Raw genomic sequence first — 24,718 nt, 5'->3', positions numbered from 1 at the left:
ATTGCTCAAAGTTTAATGCGTAATTCTAGATGTTTTAAATTGATGTTTTGGATATTAAAATTCATCTTAATTTTTTAGAAGTCATGAAATCATAACTTACCTCACTAGTACATTTACAATTTTATAATATGCGATTCTCACTTAGTCATCTTTTATTCTCAGGTTTTAATGCTATGAAATGATAAAATGTAAATTCTCAAATGAGATGGTTTCACAATGAGATCATATCTATCGACTTAGTCTAATATATATTTATAGAGTTACAGTCTTAAATGATCCCTTTTATAGTCGATTAGTATCATTTATAATTGAAAAATGATCAATTATAAAAATATGCTAATTATATAAATTATATTTTGATAATACGGTCTCGTACAAAATTTAGGGTAAAAAAATCTTATCGTGAGACGTTCCCACAACGTACTTATTTAAAATTACCCATTTAGGCCCTTAATGGAACCCATTTCACTCTTCGGTTGTTTCATTTTGTTTCTTTGTTTATACCCTTTTGATATAAAGGCATATTCGATTCCCCATCCTCTCTTTCTTTTCTGTGATCTCCTTCTACCATTATTATTATAGCTCTTCCAGATTTCAATCTTACTACAGACAATTATTAAATCCGTCACACTTGATTCTCTCATTCAAACCTTGTTCAAGTTTCTCCTAATTTTCAGGTTTTTTTCTGGTTTCCCTTTCTTAATTATTGCTAGTTTTCTGCACTATTTGTTTGGTGCAATGCTATTTTTTGTTCTTGCTTCTATTGGTATACTTTTCTCATTTCTGGGTCGGATTTTGTTTAATTCGAGTTCATAGATCCAATGTACTTGCTATGCATCTGGTTTTCATGATTAAATGGATTTTGATTGTAAATTGATGTCAATTTTTTTAACCTAGGAATTTGGATCATTGTTATTATTCGTATTTTTTTAATGGATTTGGGTTGCTTAATTTCTTTCTCTATTCCGATATTGACTGATTGGTATCGTGAGTTTTCAGCTATGGTATGAAATTTGACATTTTGTAAACTGTTTTAATTAAAAGCAACTTTAATTTGGTCATAATGTTTGGCTGGAAGTTTCTGAATGAAGAAGTTTCGTAATGACCTAACTTAATTAAATTATTTATTTGACATTTTTACACAAACTCTAAAAATTCAAAATGATTTGGCATTGGTGGGTGGCATTTGATTTTAGCTTTGATTTAGGATTCTAATATGTTTGAATTCTTTGCGTGCAAAATATAAATAACTTAAGACACTTCATCGAGGTTTAACTCTTTTTGTTGGATGAAAATTTGGAGAAGGTGTATGATTTATGCTATCCGTCTAACATTGTATGATAATGATGGTATATTTGTAGTGATGCGATGGTGAATAAGTTTTGTTATGCATATCTTTGCTGAATTGGACTATGTGAGTAAATAGTATGCTTTAACGCTATGTTTGTATGGAAGGAAAATGGAGGTAAAGGAAGCGGAGGGAATTGTAAGGATGATGTTTCCTTCATTAAGATATTAATAGGGAGAAGGAGGGGGTGCGGAGAACTATGTTATGCCTTATGCTGGACAAACCTTGGGTGACCCACAAGAGGAGAAGCAAAAAACATAACCTAAACTCAATGAGATCATAGCAGAATTGGTACATGCTGGGAATAAGGAAATCCAAAAGAGAAAGACGTGAGGAAGGGGAATGAATCCGTAAGCCTACTGTGTGATGTGGCAATTAGTAAGAGAAAATACTTTAAATAAAGGAATGAAAATTTAATAGAGTATGTTTTCTGAATATTAAGAATAAGAAAATACCTCGAAAGGTGTTGGGAGCAATTAATACTTGAAATCAGCCTACTATGTTTTCTTTTGTTCTACCATATTTATGCTCTTGTCTCTCCTGTTTTTCCTTCAATTCTTTGCTTAGTCGTGTGAGTCCATAGCAAACTTATTCACATTTTCTACAAACCAAATCCTTTTTAACATTGGAAATTTTGGAAGGAATACACCCCAATCTTCCTTCTCCTTCTTGTCATCTTCCCTTCCCTTCTCTTCTCTTTTGCTTTTTAACTGTTATCATAGCATACTTTACATCTATTGTAGGTCATGAACAAAAGCAACCGTTGTAAGCGGATCTTTGTCCTACCCCCATACAACCTCAATACATTTGATTAAAATTTGAATCGAATATATTGTTGGAGACTTGGGGGTTTCAACCTTTGTGCCCATGAGCTTGTTTCTTTCTCCTACATAGGGCAAATGCGGTTTCCATAGCTGTTACGAAACGAATTTTGTGGTTAATACGAATGATTTTGCAGTCAATGCAGCCTATATTTCGATCGCGGTAAACTCAAAAAATTTTATGACACGGTTACGATACGGCGATACCATCTTGTTTTTGCACTATGGTCCCATAAGAGGCTCATATATCATCAAAAATTGTTTACTTTTCTGTCTGAGCTTTCACATATCATATACTATCTATATTGTTTTCTGGTGGATGATTTTGGTCATTGCCTTTGATTACTGTCAATCTTTTTTTGGATCTTTCATATTCATTCTACTCTTGCAAATTTCTTCTAATGTGCTTATTTAATAGACGAGTTTAATGTGCAGTATTTATAACCTATCTTGAAAATTGGTGCATTCATAATTTTGATGGTACCAACTATTGGAGTGTGAACTGATATTCTTGTAATTGGTTGGAGAATATGGCTGAGACAACAATCATATAAATGGATGCATCTATGAGAAGATTCTTTGTGTGATTGTTATTTCTTTCAAGACAATGGCTGAGTTTTCATGATGCTGGAGCAATCAATTTAGAAAATCTTCACAGATATGGAGTAGCACATCAAGTTTCTTTGAGGGACTGATCCTTTGGACTGCTCACTGTATTATTCCCAATACCTGTTAAAGGCTATTCCTTTCGGTTTCAGAATTTCTAAGTTATTAGATAGAAGTTTTTTCCTTAATGGAAGGATCATTTTCACCCCAAGGACCAAAGCATAGTCCTCAAAGTCATGGGCGCAAATATACTCAGAAAGATATATGGCTTTCTGTGAAAGAAGGATGCTTGGCCGATGTTGACGTAGCTTTGGCCCAACTAAAGAAGAATGGTGGCAATATCAACTTGCGGAATACATTTGGCCTTACTCTCCTTCATATTGCTACTTGGAGAAATCACATTCCTATTGTTAGAAGGCTACTTGCAGCTGGTGCTGACCCTGATGCCAGGGTATGTTAGCCCTCTTTACCATGGTTTATTTGGTTTTTGATTTACCTTCTCCGCTCTATTTATGGTGCGACATCCTCTCTTGAGTACTGATGTTAGTATTTACTTTGTGGACTAAAAGTTAGCTTGGACCTTGTTTCTGTGAATTTGAATGGATTACTATTTTGACTTGCATCTGTGGGTTAGATGAATTTCATGATGTGTCATTTTTGAATGCCTTTGAACAATTTGTTTTCATCCAAATCAGTAGTCATCTTTAAAACATGCCCCTTTTTTTGGTGACACTTACTGAATGAATAAAAGTGATAAAGAAATTGCATATTTATTAATTTTCTGATCTGACTATATTCATCTTTCTAATGTTCATTTTTCAGGATGGAGAATCTGGATGGAGCAGCCTCCATAGAGCTCTACATTTTGGTCACTTTGCTATAGCGAGTGTCTTATTGCAGGCTGGAGCTTCTATCAGTATAGAGGACTCCAAATTACGAACCCCGATTGATCTCCTTTCTGGATCTTTGTCACAGAATTTGGGCCAAGATCTTGCTTCAGGTTGTGAATTTTGCCTTTTGGTGATTATCTTGCACGGACATGATTAAATGACTTAATTTTATCATATCGACATGATTAAATGACTTAATTTTATTATATCTCGTGCACAGTTAAGACTGAGATCTTTAGCTGGGGAAGTGGTACTAACTACCAACTTGGAACTGGAAACGCCCACATACAGAAGCTACCATGCAAGTTGGATGAGCTTAATGGTTCATTTATCAAGTTTATTGATGCTTCAAAATTCCATAGTTTAGCTGTCACTGGTCGCGGAGAGCTTTATACATGGGGGTTTGGAAGAGGTGGCCGCCTTGGACATCCAGAGTTTGACATACACAGGTAGAGTTTCTTCTGTTTCCCCCCTTTACTTTTGAGTGTCATTGTGCCGTAGAGGAAGAAATTCTGATTTTTGGCATAGAAGTCCTTCTGGAATATTTTCATTTTTAGTTTACTGTTTCAGTGCATGTCTATTGACTTTTGATTTTTGTAATAGCTTATTTCAGTTTTCCAAATAGTAAGTCGTGGACAGAGGTGCTTTTCAGTTTATTGAATTTGTTTTTCCTAATCCTTCATCATGTGGTGCTGTGATCTGTAGTTTGTTTTCTAATTTTATTTGAAGGAAATCCTATTTAGTGGATTCTATTTTGGACTGTCTTACAAAATTAGACTTATTTCCATGTTAGGTATCTGTATTGGGACTTTTGATGTTGGGATGATGAATAACGAGAATTGATGGGCTCCAAGAATTATTTTTGGGGTTTAAGGACTGCTGGGTTGGTTTCAAGACTTGGGAATAGTTTATCTTTTATTTATAAGTTGACAAGCTTGCAATGTCTTATTTTCTCTGTTCTTTAGCTGCAATAATTATGTTTATGACTTATTAGAAAGTTGACATTTGGAAAATGTGCATTGTGACCAATTAACAAGATTTCACTTGGTAACTATATGTAGCAATTGATTGATACAAAAAATGGTTAAAGTTGATATCATATTCATCCCTGTATGCTAGAGAATATACTTATGTGTTTGGATAATCTCTTTCTTCAGTGTTCATCTTGAGCCCTGATTGGCCACACAGACAATCTTCTTTTTGAACCCAAGTGAAATGAGCACAAGAACAAGGAAGTGATTGGGAAAGAAAGTAGTTTTTCTTCGTATATTGAAAGGACTGATGAGAAACATTAGCAAAGCGCTCATAAGCTAAATATCAAGGATAAGTTGTATCAAGTAGCTTCGTTATTGCATAGGGGTTTGTACTACTTGCAAGTAAACATCTAAACAACCAACCAACAGCTGCAACTTTTGTTATAAAAAATCAAATCAAGTAATAACATTTTTTTCTTCCTCTAAAAAGTTAAACAAGTGTTTCTTAAAAAACTTAAGAGGGTAGGATGTTTAGACTTTGTATTTTCAGTTGTATTGTATCTCCATATTTTAACTGCTGGATGGTGTGTAGTACTGCAGTGTACAGTGCCAAGATTCTGATTTTTAGTGTCTTCTTACAGTGGACAAGCTGCAGTAATTACACCAAGACAAGTGATTTCAGGCCTTGGTTCTCGCCGGGTCAAGGCAGTTGCGGCTGCAAAACATCACACAATAATTGCTACAGAAAGTGGCGAAGTTTTCACGTGGGGATCTAATAGAGGTATTCTTTTGGCTCAATTCGGTATATCTATCATATCATATCCCTATTTCTGACACATTGAATGTTTGATGGAGAAGAGAGAGAACTGAAAATAATGTTTCTGTTTTCACTTATGAATACATTCCCTGTAAATTATTTTTAGAGGGCCAACTTGGCTATGCTTCTGTGGACACTCAACCAACCCCCCGAAGGGTTAGTTCCCTCAAGGTGAAAATCTTAGCAGTTGCTGCAGCAAATAAACACTCTGCTGCTGTTTCGGAGTCTGGTGAAGTCTTTACATGGGGTTGCAATAAGGAAGGACAGCTTGGTTATGGTACATCAAACTCTAGCTCCAATAATACTCCACGATTGGTTGAATATTTGAAAGGAAGGTTCTTTACAACGGTTTCTGCTTCAAAATATCATACAGTGGTCCTTGGAGCAGATGGAGAGGTATCCCAGTTTTATAGTGTATTTTTTTAATTAAATGTCTTTTAATGGCGGTTCATTATGCTTGGTTGCAGGTATTTACCTGGGGTCATCGACTTGTAACACCGAGACGCGTGATCGTTGCCAGGAATTTGAAGAAAAATGGAAGTGCTCCGTTAAAGTTTTATAGAAGGGAGCGACTTCATGTAGTTTCTATCGCAGCAGGTACGGTGTATAGCATGGCTCTAACTGATGATGGAGCGTTATTTTACTGGATTTCATGTGACCCTGACCTCAAATGCCAACAGGTTGGTTGTTGTTACATAATTTTTTTTGACAATGTCATTGTGTCGGTTGTGTCGGTGGTTGCACTAACAATAATGTTATTTTGATTGTTTCTGCAGTTATATCATCTTAATGGGAAGAAAATTGCTGGTATTTCTGCTGGCAAGTATTGGAGCGCTGCAGTCACATCATCTGGTGACATCTACATGTGGGATGGGAAAAAGGGTAAGGACAAACTTCCCGAAGTAACTAGACTACATGGTGTAAAAATGGCAACTAAAGTTGCTGTGGGTGAAACACATCTACTCATTGTTGGATCAACTTACCATCCTGCATATCCTGTCAATGCTATCATGGACAGTGAAAATTCAGAACCTGTTTCAAATGATGTATTAGGAGAGTTAGATGAGGGATTTATGTTCAATGACATGGAGCCTGACACCACTAAAACCAGTTTGGAAAATGAGATTGTTGGTGACAGGTTAGTGCCGAGTTTAAAGGGCCTTTGTGAGAAAGTGGCTGCACAATGTTTGGTAGAACCACGGAATGCTTTGCAAATGTTGGAAATTGCAGATACCTTAGGCGCAGATGGTCTTCAAAAGTACTGCGAGGTATGAGACTAGCTGACATGACTTTTGATGATTTTTGTTTTGCACATGATACTGTGGCCATGATTCATCTATTAGTCTATGATAATAGAATGAGGTGTTAGTTATTGCCTCTAATAACTTTTTCTGCTTTGGTAACGCTGTGTTCGCCTTAAATTTTATGAAATCGTGGAACACTTGTCGTGAACAAGTAAGATTTCCCATTTGTTACTTCTAGAACAACCTCCTAAACTGTTCAGACTTTTTGAGTCTAGAGGATCACTAAAAGTTTGAGGAGTAGGATCACCTGTTAGGAGCTGTAGATGATGTAACTTGATTTTGTTTGGTAATAAACTTATTTTCTGTGGGATTGGGTTTTTCCTCAGTTGGGAGAGTATGACTAGAGAAGTATTTGTGTTTACTTATCAACTGCAAAGTCCTCATCTTTTTGTATTTGATAATGAATTTATTTCTACTTAGAGACATGAAAAATTCTGGTGATGGTAGGTAAATAACATATGTTCATGGCTATTACAGTATTAACAGTACTGTATTATATAACTTTTCAGATGAAGAAGCCTGAGTTTTTCCTTCGGACAATGTAGATCTTAATAAATGATAGTTACAATTACTAGACTTGTAGCACTTGACGGATTTGGGCTCCTTTCATTTGTACAACTTCTGTGTCCACCTTTTCTTGTATAGATGTATATTGTAGCTTGTTTTCTTGTTATTTGTAAGCTTTTTCCAGGTAGGCTGTTTTACTATTAAATTTACCTGTCTTCCCTTACTGCCACCACTTTTTACCCTTAAAGGCTATAAAAATTAAAAGGGGTATAGGAGGGTCCTATTTTTAAAGTGATGAACTTCATTGATCTAGGTTAGGAGCAAGTATTTTGGTTTGGTACTTCAAAGTTGGTGTCTGAAATTTTTGGTGCTTCAAAGGAGCATGTATCTCATGTTCAACTCTACGCTTTGCATCTGATTTGGAAGCTGTATTTGCAGGAAATTGTCATCCGCAACCTTGACTATATTTTCATGGTCTCATCAAATGCTGTTGCTACTGCTTCGCCAGAAATTTTAGTTCATATCGAAAAACTGCTGGACATGAGGTCTACCGAACCATGGAGTTATCGCCGTCTTCCTACTCCAACAGCTACTTTTCCTGCTATTGTATATAGTGAAGAGGAAAATAGTGATGATGAGTCTCCCAGGACCAGGGATAGAGACTCTGTGACAGACGGTTCAAAGAAAGACGGTTATCTCAGATTTGGCAAATTTCTGCAATCCACAAACGATGGAGATCAAGAATTATGCAGGAAAATCAGAGTATTGCGAAAAAAGTTGCAACAGATTGAGGTTCTTGAGGCAAAGCAATCCAAGGGGCATGTTCTTGATGACCAGCAGATAGCCAAGTTGCAAACCAGACCTGTACTAGAGAGTTCACTTGCGGAGCTGGGTGTTCCCATTGACATAACAGTGGAAAAATCCTCTACTTCAGTTGCAGCTGATAGTAAGGCCTCGAAGGTGGGGATGTCAAAGAAGCAGAGGAGAAAGAACAAACAGAAGGTGTCTCAAACTGATGCTTATTCTGGTCCGGAAGTGGAATTGAACCCAATGGAGACTGCTGTGGAGCTCAACATGTCGAATTTGGCTGAGGGGAAGGTAATCTTTCTCTTGCATTCTTTATGTGTGTGAGAATTTCTGTTAAATAGCTTTAGTTTAAAAAATGTAAACATTTTCGCCCAACTAGGAGGAATGTGCATGTCTGAATTTTACTTTGAAGAAAAGCTTAAGGTCAAATAGGTTGTCGAATGTGGATTGCAAACATTTTTTTCTTTTCTTATATTTTGAATGATTAGCTTGTTTACATTTTCTGGGGCATGAGCAGCTGTTTAGTTTAGTTTACTGATCTTTTAATTAATTTGTAATCTTAGGTTGTAGCGGATCCCAAAGATCGAGTTGTCAATGTTTCCTCATGTACTTCTGAAAAGAAAGACTCTGCCAGCTTCGTGAAGAATGAAGGTTCATTGGCAAGGGCAACCAAAAAGAAGAGCAGAAAGGGAGGGCTCTCTATGTTTTTGAGCGGTGCTCTTGACGAGCCTAGCAAAAAAGTTGTTAGTCCACCACCACTTCCTTCACCCAAATGCGATGGTCCAGCTTGGGGTGGTTCTAAGGTTTCAAAAATGTCTGCCTCTCTTCGTGAAATCCAGAATGAACAAAGTAAATCAATCAGTAATCCGCCCACTAGAAACAAAGATAAGCCGGAAGAGCTACTTGATAGAAGTAATGGGAAAATCTTGCTGAGTTCTTTCCTGGCATCTAACCCGATACCGGTGGTACCAGTTCGCACATCACAATTATCTGATGTAGACAAAAGCACTCCTCCTTGGGCTGCTTCCGGGACTCCACCTCAACTTTCTCGGCCCTCTCTTAGGGACATACAAATGCAGCAGGTATCATTTATGATGCTAAGATGTCATGTAGCTCTTTTTCTCCCTTATTTACTTCAGTAGTTCCTGTCCATTCTGCGAGGGAGTAAAGATAATGAGAACTGAAACAAATATGTTGCTAGTGTGATTTTGTGTTTTGTCTTTTATCTGATTTGTGCTTGTTTATACTAGAACAAATGCATCCTTTTTACAATGTGAAAGTGTTTTCGTTGGGTAGTCTATAAGTCTAAAATATACCATTGAATAATCTAGGAATAAGTAATATTTATTTGCGGAATTCTAATATAGAAAGAATAACCCGCAGTGCTTAGAATAGTGCGAAGATGTCCACACTCCTTAGACTGATTGGGATTGCTGCCTCTTTCTTTCTGTTGCTTCACACATTGGTGTTTAACCTTTCTTATGTGCATAAGGTGCTAACCTATAAGTGGGCTTAACCTTTCTACTGAGTTTTACTCTGAAGTCTTATCATATTTTCCATTTATTTATCGTAAAGCAAACAGGAATGTAGGCTCCCTTACCTTACCTTACCTTACCTTGTCAAATTTGGTTCTTGTGTGCTTCAGGGTAAAAACCAATATCTCGCACATAGCCCAAAAACGAAGACAACTGGATTTGCAGTTTCGACTGGGCAAGGATCACCATCTGAATCTGTCACACCAAGCCGTTGGTTTAAACCTGAGGTGGATTCACCCTCTTCAATCCGTTCCATTCAGATAGAAGAGAAGGCAATGAAGGATTTCAAGCGCTTCTACAGCAGTGTTAAGATTATTAAAAACCAGAGTTAGTGCCTAACTTGTATTGTACATTTGCTTTAGCGGTTAGATTTCTGTTATTATCTTTCTGTTGTCTCTTCGGTTGTACAGATCCTTTGTAGTTTGTATATTTCCTTAGTTACTAGCTAGATATCTCATCTGGGCACGAAAAAAAAACAAAAAAAAGAGGTCGTCTTTTTTATAGTTTAGCTTGCATAATCATCTATCTTAAATTTGGTTAATTGGATTGTTGAAGATCCGAGACATCCTCTCAAATACCTTATTTGAGGGGCACTTTAGGGCAAAATAAATTGGCAGCCGAATAAGTGGAACTCGTTCATATATGAGCAGCTGCTGCTGCTGCTGCAGCCGCCTTTCATAAGGTCCAAGTTCTTAGGGTAGATTACTACTTTTAGATTTGTATATGTTTTGTAGCTTTTCTTTTGTACTGTAATTGTGCTAATCTTAGATGTACATTTGGATTAAAAATGTATATATTTTCTTTGCATCAGAAAATTACCGATTCTTATGAATTTGTAATGCATATCATATTAAAGTAGGAAGCCTTGGTTTGGTGTATGCATGGGCAGCATGGCCAACATGTTTGCTCACTTAAATAAAGCGTGCAACCTAAAATAAGACTAATAGAAAAGTTCACGGATCATATAAATTGAACTTTTGAAATAAATTGTTTTTTAATAGAAAATTTTGATAAAAAAATGAGTTTTTTTTGCAGTTTTTCAAGCGTCTCCACGTCACAACAAACAAGAGAATAGTTGGTCAAGTCAAGTAAAATAACTGTTTATGGCTCATAAGCTAGATTCGGTATGTGTTCGCTGTTAGTAACAGCGAACTTAGGAAGCAGGTCAAAAAAATAGTCAAATTCCTGTTCGCTGTTACTTAACGAATAAAAGCATATCTGGTCAAACCTCTGTTCTCTGTTACTAACAGATAATAGAGGTTTTGACTTGCTTTGACCAGGTCTGTTTGTTAGTAACAGCAAATAAAAATATTGACTTTTTTTTTTTACCTAAGTCTCTATTCACTGTTAGTCTATTACTACTAGACAACAGCGAATAAACACTTAACTTAATTATTGTTTTAATAACATTGGAAAGGTCAAAAAGTAATACAAAATATAAAATTATTTATTCAGCAATATATGCATATGAAACGAAATTAGTTAACTATTAGTTTCATTTTATTCTATTTTATTATTATTTTATTAATTATATTTTTAAAAAGGAACCTAATAGTTTGTTCATAAAAATGTCATATGACATCTACTATAAAGTAACAATCGATCAAATACATAACAATTTTAATCAAACAAAATTTTATATAGAAAAAGTCACTATCATTATAAAAGAGATTAGACACTAAAGTCTTCCCTCTATCACATTATTGTTTGATACTGTCTCCTCTGAGGGTTAGATCTGATTTGACATTGAAATAGAGATAAGTGTGATAAAATTGATTGTATTAGCAGAATTGACACTCGTAAGGCCATCAAATTAATAATAAGATTCTAAACTCTCACAAGAGACTTTAAACCCAATATATAGGTAGATCGAATCCATTAAATGAATAGAATAATTCTATAATATAGAAAGAATGAACTTTATTTGTAACAAAAACAAAAAAGCAAAAATAAAGAGAATGGAGGCTTACTATCAACCATAAAAATTGATAGTAATTAATGCAAATTAATTCAATAACATAGGCATATAAAAAGAAATTAATATACTTTTTATTTTATTTTATTATTATTTTATTCACTTAAAGAAGCTCATAAATTCTATTAGAAATAAAAGCTCAAAAATAATATATATATATATATATATATATATATATATATATATATATATATATATATATATATATATATATATATATATATATATATATATATATATATATATATATATAACAAGTTCGGCATATAAAAAGAAATACAAAAAGAAATGATTTTTGAAATTAGAAATTTTTTTATTTTATTTTATGTTATATTGTTTTATTCAGTTAAGAAAGGTAAAAAAGAATAAAAAATTTATCTAAAAACTACAAAATATTAATTTTTTTTCTTTGCTAAGAAATTTCTCTAGCCTACTTAATTTTTTTTTTTAAAAAAAAAAAACATATGGGACAAAATTTTCATGAGTCATGTACAACAAGTAAAAGTCGTTTACGCAGTCCAATCGCCGGTGGCCGGCAATTTCCCCAGTGAAATATCTACCTAAGCTTCTAATATCAATCCTCAATCCTACATCCATCTCCATCTTCTTCACTTTGACTTCCATTTCTTCCCTCTCTTACTCCTTTACTTTTTCTCTCTAACTCTTTAGTTTTTACACTTCTTATCTCTCTGTCGACCATTAAATTCCTAGTCAACTTTGCTCAGACTCATAATTTTACTCAGAAAACGTCCCATCTTCACGAGATTTCAACTACTCAGCTACATAATTTCATTCAATCCTATATCTAACCCTCTTATTTATGTATGTTTCTTTCACCCCCTTTATTTTTCTGCATTTTTTTGATTTTTTTTTTCTTGAATTTTTTGGGGTTTATCTCATTTCATTGTGATCTAGATCGGATACTTGATGGATCCTTCAAGTTGTAGTTTGTTTTAGCTAATTATGCTTAAGGATTTTGTTTAGCTATTTAGTTTTTTTGATTTTTTCAATGAAGATTAAGGGTGGAATTGGAAGTAGTTTTGTTTTATGCAGGTTGACATTGAATCAATTTGAATATGAACTGTTTGTTCTTTTAGTGGATGTTTTGATTATTAATTTACTAATTTTAATGTTGATTCCTTGTTTGTAGAGTTATTCATGTATCTGACCTTCAATGATGTTCGATTGTGGTTATGGTCAGAAGGACAAGTTTGTAAGGTACCCATCACTTCTTATCTTTTTCTGTTGCTTATTTCTGTATTATGAAGATTTGTGGTTATTTTATCTCCATGTTATTAGTCCAACTTATTATTATTTATTTCTTTTTGTTGTTGGGTGGGGATATTTAATGTTTACCTCCAAGTATTGCCTGTGATAAATGATAATCCAAGTATAAGAGAAATATATTTGAGAAATAAAAGTTCTAGTGAAAATTTCTTTCAAAATTTTATGATTCTTTGCATTTAGCCAATATCTGAATTCAAATATTTGCATGCCATGTTCTGGTGTTTAAATACTGATCTTTTCATTTATTTTCGAATTTTCGGTATGTCGGCGATTGTATTACTCTTCAAACAATTTTGCTCTTGTTAGATGGATCATTGTGTTTTTATTTGTTACTCCATCCTGCGAAGTTTATACCATAGCAAGTAGACTTAAGATAGGTGTATGACAGAGTGACAGAATTTCATAATCTAGTCCTAAGAGGAAAATTGGTGAACAGACTGATCATTGTTCAGACTTTTTGCATTGCTATATACGAGTATATTCTGCTGTTTGACTTTCATTTATGTGAGACAGAAAACTAGAAATGTTAATCATCTTGTACGGATCCTTTTTTTTTCTTTTACATTGTTAGGAAGCTAGAAATATTAAGCATTATGGAATTTTGGCGAAGAATTGAACATGATTCATGACTGCTAATTTGAGTTGCTTGACTTCTTAAAGGTCAAAATAGATTGGAAGTAAGCAAATTCTTTCAGGCATATTGCTGTTTTTCCCATCTTCTTTTTGATTATTTGGTCGTTTATATATTGCTCAACATGATAAATCATTGAGTAACACTCACACACGCACAAAAGTCGTCATTCTCGTAGTCTTAGCCTTACCTGTTGGTTGGTCAGGAAACCTTACAGTGAACTTTATGCTGATTTCAGTATTTGAGTATGTTGTACTGTATGTTGCTTAATGATTTGTGTAGGTTGGATGACTTAGATTCTACAGCGTCATTATCTCCCATGTCTGCTGGAGTGAACAAATGCCGGTTTGGTATTGAGGGGCTTAATTGTGCTAATACTAACTATGCAAATAAAGCCCAATCTAATTCCTTTAAGAGAGGGATGAAGAAAGGTTCTGAAGGACTTCGTTCCATTGGAAGATCGCTTAAGTTCGGAGTTTCTCGAGCAGTATTTCCCGAAGATCTAAAAGTCTCCAATAAAAAGATTTTTGATCCGCAAGACAAATTTCTGCAACTTTGGAATAAACTTTTCGTTGTATCATGTATTTTTTCTGTTTCCGTGGATCCCTTTTTTTTCTTTCTTCCAATTGTCAATCCAAAAATGAACTGTCTAGGAATAGATCGAAAGCTAGCGATTGCAGTAACTACAGTGCGGACTGTAATAGATGTTTTCTACCTCATCCGCATGGCTCTCCAGTTTCAAACTGCATACATTGCTCCATCATCTAGAGTATTTGGACGGGGTGAACTTGTCATTGATTTTGCGCAGATTGCTAAGCGGTATCTGCTGGGGTATTTTATTATTGATTTTCTTGCAGTGCTGCCCTTACCACAGGTTTGAATTTCATTTTATCATTCTTTTGTTTCTTTTTTGCTTTGAAATCATCATTCTTTTGTTTCTTAATATGTTCTTATGTGAGCACTTTGCCTCTTACTCTTGAAAATTATCATGCATATATTGTTGATGGCCCGTTTTAATCATATAAGGAGTGTAATATTGTTTGTAATGAAAAGCTACCTTAACACCCTTATTTTTTTCTTTTCTTTTTTTGAAACTGGGATTTGCATTATGAGACACCTTAAGGGCGTTGTATTTACAATGTCAATTACTCGAGTAAAATAATTACCATAATTTTCTACACTTCTCGTTGTCCATGTATATTAAGGCGTTCCCAATTGAAAACTGGCCACTTTATTAGATGTATTTTTGCTCCTTTTTTGAACCAAATTAATTGTAATAGAAAACTATATGAACGCAAGCATGTTGTTGGTTCGTGTCTTGCTGTGCGTGTTTGTATAGTTGAAGTTCAAACTTAACATCTGGCAATTTTTTATCTTTTTTGGGGGTTGATGATGCAGTAATATTATACAACAATAGTAGCACATTATAAAAATTGCATAAACTATAAATATTACTAGGATGCCTTGGAGGATGGGCCTAGGAGTCCAACAAAGGTGAAGCTGACATTAAGAAGGCTATAAACGGAATTGTCATTTTGGTTCCGGCAGGGGGGTGGATATGAAATGGAGGGGGTGGCCTACTTCGATCCCCTAAAGTTCTCATCCATGCATAAATAGACAAACACTCTTAGTGACTACTGACTTGACTCATTCATGGAAGATACTCCCTCAATCCCTTTTAGATTGCAACAAAAGAATTTTGCACAAAGATTAAAAAATCGTGGAACCATATAATAGTAAAGGAGAGTTGACATGTGTGCATATGAATAAAAGAAAGTGGTGGAGATTTCCATAGAAGGAATTGTAGCAAAATAAAAGGGACTGACTAAAAAAAGGAAGTGTACGAAACTTATAGGGATAGAGGGAGTAATGTTTTACATCTAAGTCCTTATACTATGATTGAAATCATGTCCGACACACTTTGGCATTGTGCAACCATAGTGCGCAAAATTAAGTTTCCTCAGCCTAGTTGTAAAGGTTTTCAAATCTACCCAACAAATATTATTTGCATCATAAAGGTGTAATTGTGTAAAGGACTACATTAAGTCGTTTCAAGAGGAATATGAATATCTGATGATCTTGGATGATATTTGGTGGTGCGATCACCCTTATTACCACATCACTTTGTTTTTACTGCAATTGAGATCGAAATTGCATTCTTGCACGTGTACAATACCTTAAAATAGCTGCGTAGCCACAAGATTTTAGTCCTCGCTTTCTGTCATAATGTACTACACAAAGGTATAATATGCTCCTTGTGCCTATCAAGACACCATACCTCAAAGCTGATTCCATGTGTTCACTGCCACAAAAGTGGTTCACTCTTTGTGTGCATAACAAGCATTTTTTCTAGCGTTATTTGAGTACCAGTTTTTGAATAATTAGTATTTATTCAAAATTATAACGACAATGTCATCAATCCATTGCCAATTGCCTCCAACTTAATCGGGGATTTTAGGTCACATGTATGCAACCTTGCCCTTGTAATAATAAATAAGTTGTGTTCGATCGACCCTTGAATGCAAAAATTATTTGGAACTTTACTTTATAAGATCAATGTTATATTTTCAATTATAATCCGAAATCAAAGAACTATTAATCTCTAGCTTCATCCAGGATGAACACATATTCATATAAATCTGAAAGGGATATATATGGACTCTAAGTAAAAATACTTAAATGATCTTGCAAGAACACTCGGATACAAGATCAAGCTCACAAGCTCACACACCAAAATGATGTATTACATATTCCTTTATATAGGTTAAAGAGACTATTATACATTTTGATGAAACTGAAAACATTGAAGTCCTAAACAAGCTCATTGAAATAACAAGAATAATATCGACCCACTTGTAAAACCCTCTCTTTGGGAGTCCCTAAGAAAAAAAATAATTATGCATCAAGTATTGAGTTTTGATGAGTGTTGGTCTATTTGTATGTTGGTACCTGCTTATTGTCTGTCTAAGAAGACAAGTTACAAAAAAATGTGTAGTTAGTATAAATCAAATTTAGCTGAATTTCATTTGGGTTGAAAATATGCATGTGCTAAGGAGTTTTCTGTCCTTGCTTCATCCTTTTTTTCACTATCTTTTGAATTCCTTTTGCAGATTGTTATCTGGAGGTATCTACGTAGGCTGAAAGGTTCTGATGTATATGCAACCAAGCAGGCTTTGCTGTTCATAATCTTGATTCAATATGTCCCTAGATTTCTCAGAATCATTCCTCTATTTTCAGAGTTAAAAAGGACATCAGGTGTCTTTGCTGAAACTGCATGGGCTGGTGCCGCATACTATCTACTTCTCTACATGCTCTGTAGCCATGTAAGTAACTGCATCACCATTAGAAACCCTTCGATGATTGTGGCTGTATGTCGTTTAATTGATTCACAGTTTTCTCTTTTGGTTCAGTAGCATTCAGAGAAAAAAATTTGGCTTTTCCCCTTCTGCTTCACCTGCAGTTAAGGGGGTTAATGCTTGCTGGTTATTGAATTTTGTGTGCTTTGGATGTGTTTGTTGCTGGTTCTTGGTTCAGGTCATGTTTATAAGTGGATGTTTGTGTTAGTTTTAGACTCTTAGTAGTATAAAAGGAGACATAAGGGTGTACTAGAGTTGATGAAACAAAATGAAATAAAACAATCTTCTTCTCCTCTTCTAAATTTCTTTTCTTCTCCCTCTCTTTCCTATTCACATGGGTTCTTGAGATTCAACAACCATAGGGGGGTGGGGGGGAATGTATGCAACCTTACCCTTGTTATTGGTAACAATTAACAAAGACTAAGAGGCTGTTTTTGATTGACCCTTGGTAGTAGTATCTGCGTTGGGGTGTATTTTTATGTGACTGGTTTTGGTGGGTTGATCTAGTGTACAATTTATCTGTTTTAAATGCATCAGTATTTTGTGGACCTAGCCTCTGATATCTTTGTGTGCCCAAGGAAATAGAAGTTGAATTTAATTACAGGAGAAGATGAACAATTCTGTATTTATTGTAACACTGGCTACAACTATCTCGTACGGCTCCTTTGAAGGATAGGGTTTTCCATGATGTAATTTCCCTATCCCTAATACAAAAGCTACTTAATTCATCTTGAGAAAATTGTTAATATGTACATATATTTATCTGCTATGTCTATATTAGGCATAATTTTGAATTTGCCGAATAATCTATAACATAATGGTGGTAAAGGCATCAAATGCTATTTACCATAATAACAAGGATCTTTTACTTAATTTGCTGTCAATTTCTATCCCAAACATAAACTTTGAGGCTGACTTTCTTTTTTCAATGACATTGTTACAGATAGTTGGGGCTCTATGGTATCTTCTAGGTATGGAGCGCAATGATGCTTGTTGGCAGAGAGTTTGTAACAACAATCATAAAAGCTGCACGACAAATTTTTTGTATTGCGACAATCAGCAGTCACAGGGATATGATAGTTGGAGCAAAATGAGTGTTTCACTACTCAATGCTACGTGCTCTGGGAAAGATGATGATGATGATGGATTTGACTTTGGAATCTTTAAACAGGCTTTGACTTCTAGCATTTTCTCATCAAGTAATTTCATATCGAAGTACTGTTATTGCTTATGGTGGGGGCTGCAGAACTTAAGGTAAATTCCTTGTGAGAATTATCTCAAATTATTCTGTACTGCTGTCTGTTACTTTTATTGACATTGCTACTAGTTTCATGCTTATAAGCTGTCATTTTTACATTTTTGCGATGATTGATATTCTTTTGTCTCTTTGAGATTGTGACGATAGAGGGATTAGATACGCAAAATGACATTGTTTTTGTGAATGTTAGTTAATTGAGTGTTTTGTGTAGTTTTCTTTTTCTGAGTTGAATATGATTGATATAATAGGTCATTTTCTGAGGAATGACCAAATGGGTCAAACTTTCAACTTGGCTTGTGTCTGGCTCTGCAACAATAAAATGAGAATCCTCAACTGTGCACTTAATTATTCTTTGGAAAAAATTTGGGTTTGGTTTTCTTTGTTACACACCTGCCGTTCTTTAATTTAAACCATATCCACTATCCAGATCACTATTCTCGTGAAATGGTGTTCTGGATGTTTACATTAATTCTATTTCTCAATCCTACAATTTTTGTTTAATGTTTGACAATATTTTCATGTGAATCCATCATTTTTTCGTGTTTTGATTTTTAACCTTTCTTGTTATCTCTCTTTCTTAAGCTTTAGGCCTTTTGAATTACACTCTCACCTGACTGTTTCCTACTTTTTGAAGTCAAATATAACAAACTGTGTTGAATCAATCTTTAGCTACTCGATTATTAAAATTCACTTGCCAATTATATTTTGACTGGAGGAATTTGTCATGGACTAGCTTGGCCATAAGATGAAATTACTAAAGATTGAAAAGAAAATGTATATGAATGTATCGATTTGTATGTAAAATGTAAATATATAACGAAACATTGAATGTAATCAAAGGACAATTACAAAAGATTGAATGGAAAAGATGCGTGGTTAAAGTGTTAAACTGAGGTCTGAGTTAAAGCTTTTTTTTTAATTTTTTATTTTTGCGTATCAATAAACATGTAATCATGAATTACCATGTTTTATGTTCAAATTATCTAAACCACTTGCATTTATCATCACTGTTGAAGTCTCATTGACTAGAAAAATCTGTACTAAAGTTTAATTGCATTTTATTATATCCTAGGTGAGTTTATTTGGTTTCTGGGTGGTTATATGAGAAATAATGAGTTTGATATATGAAAATTCTGTTCAATATGGTTTCCTTTCTATGTTCCACAGTACACTGGGACAAGGTCTTCAAACCAGTACATATCCAGGAGAGGTGATATTTTCCATTGCACTGGCAATATTTGGGCTTATCTTGTTTGCTCTTTTGATTGGTAATATGCAGGTATATGGCTAATAATTATATACTTCTATACTTAATCCGTGATAGAATGCTGAGCTATTAGCTTTTGAGAATTTTTTTTTGTATCTTTTTTGTTCCTTATACTTCCTTCATATCTTTTTACTTGCACCATGTACCAACCACTTTGTGAGAGGTTATTAGTAGGTCCGTTGTATAAGTATACAGTTGCAGTAAAACATTATACTTCTGTTTCTTTATTAAATGCTACATGGCCATTTTCTCTCACAAAATGGTCTGAAGTATGATGTAAAGGATATGAAATAGGCTTCAGGATGAGTTATAAATTACTATTGAATGAGTTTAAATGAAAAGATGGAAATATGTTTGATCACAATAATTTTTGTGATTTTACACTCTGTTGCAGACTTATCTTCAATCTCTTACAATTCGACTTGAAGAGATGAGGGTCAAAAGGCGTGATTCAGAGCAGTGGATGCATCACCGTTTGTTGCCACAAGAACTTAGAGAACGCGTTAGACGTTATGATCAATACAAATGGCTTGAAACACGTGGAGTTGATGAAGAGAGTTTGGTCAGGAGTTTACCCAAGGATCTGAGGAGGGACATAAAGCGTCATCTGTGTCTTGCATTAGTCCGACGGGTAATTCCCTTGTTTTTGTTTGGCCCTCATCTTCCTTATCTCTTTTACATGTTTATGTTTATGATTACTACATTTTTCTGTTATTTAATTTGCGGAGCATGAGAAATTACTTGTTTTAGAGTAACTGGTCATCTTGCTTTTTGAACTTAGTTGGATTTAAATTTTTTGCTTTAGACGGCAACAAAGGATGAACATATGACTAGTTACTCAAGCAACCAATAGCAGAAATTAAGTAACATTTCCTCACTCTGGAAGCTATAATAGTATAATCATTCTCCATTTACTGGCATCCCCTGAAGTTGTGTAAGTCATATGCAACCACATCATTTCTTCATTTTGACAATTTTGCCAAAAGGACATTGAAACCAAATTTGATCATTAGTTTCAGCAGCCAAAAGACAAATAGAGCAATGCAGAGAATCACCAATACCCCATTTCAGTAAGCTTTCTAGCTATCCCTAGTATTTAGGCTATTGTGAGCAGCAAGCCAAAGAATGAACCTATGCTTAGGAAACAAGGTACTACGCCGGACTCCCTTGGCCCAGTTAACTTTCCTTTTTACAGAACACGACAGCTAGTAATACTGCCCTCCCCCAGATGACCAGTCAGTTACTTGCCTTTCTGATTATCTCTAGTCTTACGTAGCTTCTTAAAGCCTAAAGGACCTGCTAGAAGACTGATTTGATGTAAGTGTCAGCCAATTGATATACAAGCCTTCCTGCTTCTAACTTGTTCCATGTTTTCAAACTTCTAACACACATGCCACCTTGTTTCTTGGGAGTACAACTTTGTCCCAGCTAATATTGCTTGGTCCATCAAGCCCCTTGCTGCTAAACCGATAAATCTTTTCCAAATTTCATTTTCATAAGTTTAAGAGCACCATCTAGGACAAGAACCTGTTGAGGGAACATAAGAACACCAAGATATCTAAATGGCATAATACCCCTTGAAAGACCAAAAGCCATGCAGATATTTGAAATCATACTCCACGGCTCCACCAATATACATGAGGTAGAAGCAAACTCGTGGAGGCTCTGCAATAAAAGAGCAATGAAAAGAACCAAGTGCTTGCACATAGGATGCATCTGAACTTAGGATCCGTCCCAACCAACCCCATCAATCTAGCATAGTATTCTATTCATAGCACATAGGATCCCCTTGCCTCAAACATCTCCTAGCTTGAATCACCTCAATAAGATAACTATCAAAAGGGAATATATAGCTAAAGTCACACACATCATGATAATCTTCTCCGTTTTATGAGGCAAATCAAAAGCAAAACGAATCTCTTGGACGGACTGCCTAAATTATACACTTTCATTATATCCACCTTAATCAAACAACTAAGAGAAAAAAGGCTTCAATATTACTGCCTTTGTTGTTTTACCTATAAAAGTTTACCACAGCCATTCCCATCACCCAAAACCTCCAAAATACACAATGTTGCCCAGACACCCACTTTCTTCACCATCAAACTCATTTACTTCCATTGTTATCAAAATGCACAATTGTATCCATAGTGTTAAAACAAGGCCACATCATATCGTATTGTATCAACTATATTGTAAAGTTTTGCATATTTATCAAACCGGTATTACGCTCATCATAAAGATGTAAAAAAAATGTGTTTAGACCATTTCAAGCGATATTTCATGGTTTAGGCCGATATTTAGCAGTACAACAACCGCATAACGCACCACCGTGTCCGTCACCGCAACCACGCTATGATTTTATCAGGTCTTAAATGGGATCGTACGTTGTTAGGATTTTCCGATCCTAATTTGAATAAAATTATAAGCGGTAGCATTAGAACACGATTCTACGATTTCACAATCCCTTGCATGCTACTTTTTTTTTTTTTTCTTTTGAAAAGGCCCTACCTTGCTAATTTGATCTATATGATTATCCACTTTGGTATAACTCCTTGCTATATCCGTACTCGAAGTCTGAGCTTTGGAAGTCTTTGGCTTTGCACTTTCATCTTATCTAGCCAATCTAGAAGTTTGACTCCAAATTATACCTTGGGAGTTCAAGCTTAACAATACTCAGATGTGTATGACGAGGTTTTCTTAAGAAGTAATATTCCTGCTGTAGAGGAGGATGCTGTTCCTTTTTCTTCTGAGGCTACTTTCTTCCACAAAATCATTAGTGTAGGAAACTTTATGCATGCAGGCCTAATTTGACTTATCTAGTTGTAAATGATTGACACATTAGTTGGTGTCAGATAACCTTATGCTCTGTTATGACTTCTATTATGCTGAAATGTTTGAACTTGTGAGTAATGTGTTAGTCTGATATGAAAATTGGTCTTCAAGTCGGTTCATTTTGTGCATTTCTCAGTGTTTGTTTCTTTTATTTTAACTTCTTCTTTTGGGATTTAATCATGTTCATATCTCTTTCCCTCGCACATAATTGTATTGACTTCGATGCCTGTCAATAGGTACCTCTGTTTGAAAATATGGACGATAGGTTGCTGGATGCCATATGTGAGCGGTTGAAGCCAAGTTTGTACACAGAAAAAACATACATCCTCCGTGAAGGTGACCCAGTTGATGAAATGCTCTTCATCATTCGTGGTCGCCTTGAGAGTGAAACCACCGACGGTGGACGAAGTGGATTTTTAAACCGAAGTTTATTAAAAGAAGGCGACTTTTGTGGTGACGAGCTACTAACATGGGCATTAGATCCCAAATCGGGTTCTAACCTCCCATCATCAACTCGAACAGTGAAAGCCGTCACAGAAGTTGAAGCCTTTGCCCTTGAAGCCGAGGAGCTCAAATTTGTAGCAAGCCAGTTTAGGCGCCTTCATAGTAGACAAGTTCAACATACCTTCCGATTCTACTCACAACAGTGGAAAACATGGGCTGCTCGCTTTATTCAAGCCGCTTGGCGCCGTTATTTGAAGCGGAAAATGATGGAGCAACAACGCCGCAAGGAAGAAGAAGCTGAAGCATCAATGAAGAGCAGTGTTGGTTCTTATAGCCTTGGAGCCACCCTTCTAGCATCTAGATTTGCCGCTAATGCTCTTCGCGGAGTTCATCGTAATCGGCTTTCCAGGGCTGCTAGTGTTTTAGTAAAACCACCTAAACCTCCGGAGCCGGACTTTTCAGCAGACATGGACTAACCGCTTGTTCGTCTTCATGGGATCGCTTTTGAAGTGGTTACTGTAATTTCTAACTACTTACATTTTGTTGTGGTTCCTTGGAAGGTGAGTGTTGTTTATGTAATATACTTACTCACAAAATATGCATACTTTCTGGTGGACCTTATTTTGGCTTTTCAGTAGCAAATATGAAATTTGTAAGAGTGAATTTATGGCTGTATTATTATTATTATTATTATTATTATTATTATTATTATTATTATGCGTAAAACCTAAATACTTTTGTATAGATATGGAAACTGGCAGCTATCTTTGAATTGTTGTTTATCTTTTTGGATACTGATCTTAAAGCATAGAGATCGAGTCTTATTCCAGTTTGAGAAACAATTACTCTTTCTATAGGGGTTTTTTTAATTTATAAGTTAAAATATAATAAAGTAGAATTTTATTTAATCTTAATATCAAATTTATCTACACAAATTATTACATAAGAAAATTTAATTAAGAGATATATTTTATATATAAATTAAATAGTCAATTTAATTTCTATAACTAAAAATATTAAAAATTAAAAAGACAACCATATTAAAACCAAATAGAACAATATTACGTGACATGGAGCTGATATTGAGGAAGAAATGTGAAAAGAAATGGATTCAGTTTGAAAACTCCAAGAATAAAGAGAGAAAAGGAGACACACAAGTCGGCGACACAAAAGTGAATGAAAATTCCTAAAGCCGGTCAAGCCAACCATAAAGTAAAGTTCTCTTAACAGAATCTTTTTTTTTTCAATAAAGTTAGCTACTTCTTTTTCACTCTTATTTCCTCTTCTTATTATACTAACTCCCTTCCATATTTAAACAATTAATTCGAATTATCAGCTTAATTTCGAATTAGGTGTTTTGAATTTAATTACGATTTTATATTCATATTGTGTTTGCATAATTATTTATTTTTGAAGTCAGAATAAAGTCGAATTCAATTATAAGGTTAAATATATAGTAGATAGTCAGATATGTTTTGAACATATCTATTTTCATAATACTTGAATAATTTCAATTTGCGATAAATATTAAGGAAATGATTAGTAGATAATAAAATATCATTTTTATCCATTATATATTAACAAAAGTATAATAATTAATAAGGTATAAAATATAAATAATACATGGGTAAATAAGATAATTTATAAGCTATTTTATGAGAAGTATGTAATAATAATATAACAAGTATTGTGAAATAGATAAAGAAAATATAGATAATATTATGAGATTGAGAAGTGTAGTCCCTCTATTGCTAATCATTACATTATTATTTATTATGACCTAATATCTTTCTTAATTTTTATACATATTTTAATTTATTTCTCCATGAATAGTTTTGTTGAGCGGACCGAGGAGTACTCTCTATTCAACTACATTGATTGCTTATTTAAAGTGACATAAGCTTGGTTTATAGGGTTTGAAATTTTGTTAGCTTTTCGGTTCACTCATCAGCCTACCACTATATTCTTCATTCATTTAATTTTATTTTTGTAATATCTTGTAAATGCAATACTTTTTGTATTTTGAAACATATAAAAACATATTTATATTATTATA

At 34.5% G+C, this 24,718-nt stretch overlaps 2 protein-coding genes across 5 annotated transcripts; both read left to right on the top strand.

Annotated features, from left to right (window-relative positions):
* The first annotated feature begins 468 nt into the window (after nt 1-468).
* On the top strand, nt 469-10,441 carry LOC130804483 (uncharacterized). 3 transcript variants are annotated; one of them, XM_057668930.1, is made up of 11 exons: nt 469-677; nt 2,697-3,226; nt 3,598-3,775; nt 3,886-4,114; nt 5,281-5,420; nt 5,563-5,852; nt 5,924-6,136; nt 6,233-6,724; nt 7,706-8,365; nt 8,638-9,156; nt 9,720-10,441. In XM_057668930.1, exons 2-11 carry the CDS (start codon nt 2,963-2,965, stop codon nt 9,939-9,941), a joined length of 3,207 nt encoding a protein of 1,068 aa, XP_057524913.1. In that variant the 5' UTR covers nt 469-677; nt 2,697-2,962; the 3' UTR covers nt 9,942-10,441. The 3 variants fall into 3 exon arrangements, with proteins under 3 accessions (XP_057524913.1, XP_057524912.1, XP_057524914.1); XM_057668929.1 differs by having other exon boundaries at nt 2,605-3,226; XM_057668931.1 differs by having other exon boundaries at nt 2,092-3,226.
* A 1,588-nt stretch (nt 10,442-12,029) lies between these two features.
* LOC130804484 (probable cyclic nucleotide-gated ion channel 6) lies at nt 12,030-23,373 on the top strand. 2 transcript variants are annotated; one of them, XM_057668933.1, is made up of 9 exons: nt 12,044-12,406; nt 12,735-12,802; nt 13,443-13,548; nt 13,785-14,376; nt 16,613-16,825; nt 17,802-18,112; nt 19,284-19,395; nt 19,778-20,014; nt 22,455-23,373. In XM_057668933.1, exons 4-9 carry the CDS (start codon nt 13,822-13,824, stop codon nt 23,136-23,138), a joined length of 2,112 nt encoding a protein of 703 aa, XP_057524916.1. In that variant the 5' UTR covers nt 12,044-12,406; nt 12,735-12,802; nt 13,443-13,548; nt 13,785-13,821; the 3' UTR covers nt 23,139-23,373. The 2 variants fall into 2 exon arrangements, with proteins under 2 accessions (XP_057524915.1, XP_057524916.1); XM_057668932.1 differs by lacking the exon at nt 13,443-13,548 and having other exon boundaries at nt 12,030-12,406.
* The last annotated feature ends 1,345 nt before the right edge of the window (nt 23,374-24,718 follow it).

Source organism: Amaranthus tricolor, chromosome 17, assembly GCF_026212465.1.
Source record: "Amaranthus tricolor cultivar Red isolate AtriRed21 chromosome 17, ASM2621246v1, whole genome shotgun sequence".
NCBI lineage: Eukaryota > Viridiplantae > Streptophyta > Magnoliopsida > Caryophyllales > Amaranthaceae > Amaranthus > Amaranthus tricolor.
This window is presented reverse-complemented; position numbering and strand designations above follow the sequence as displayed.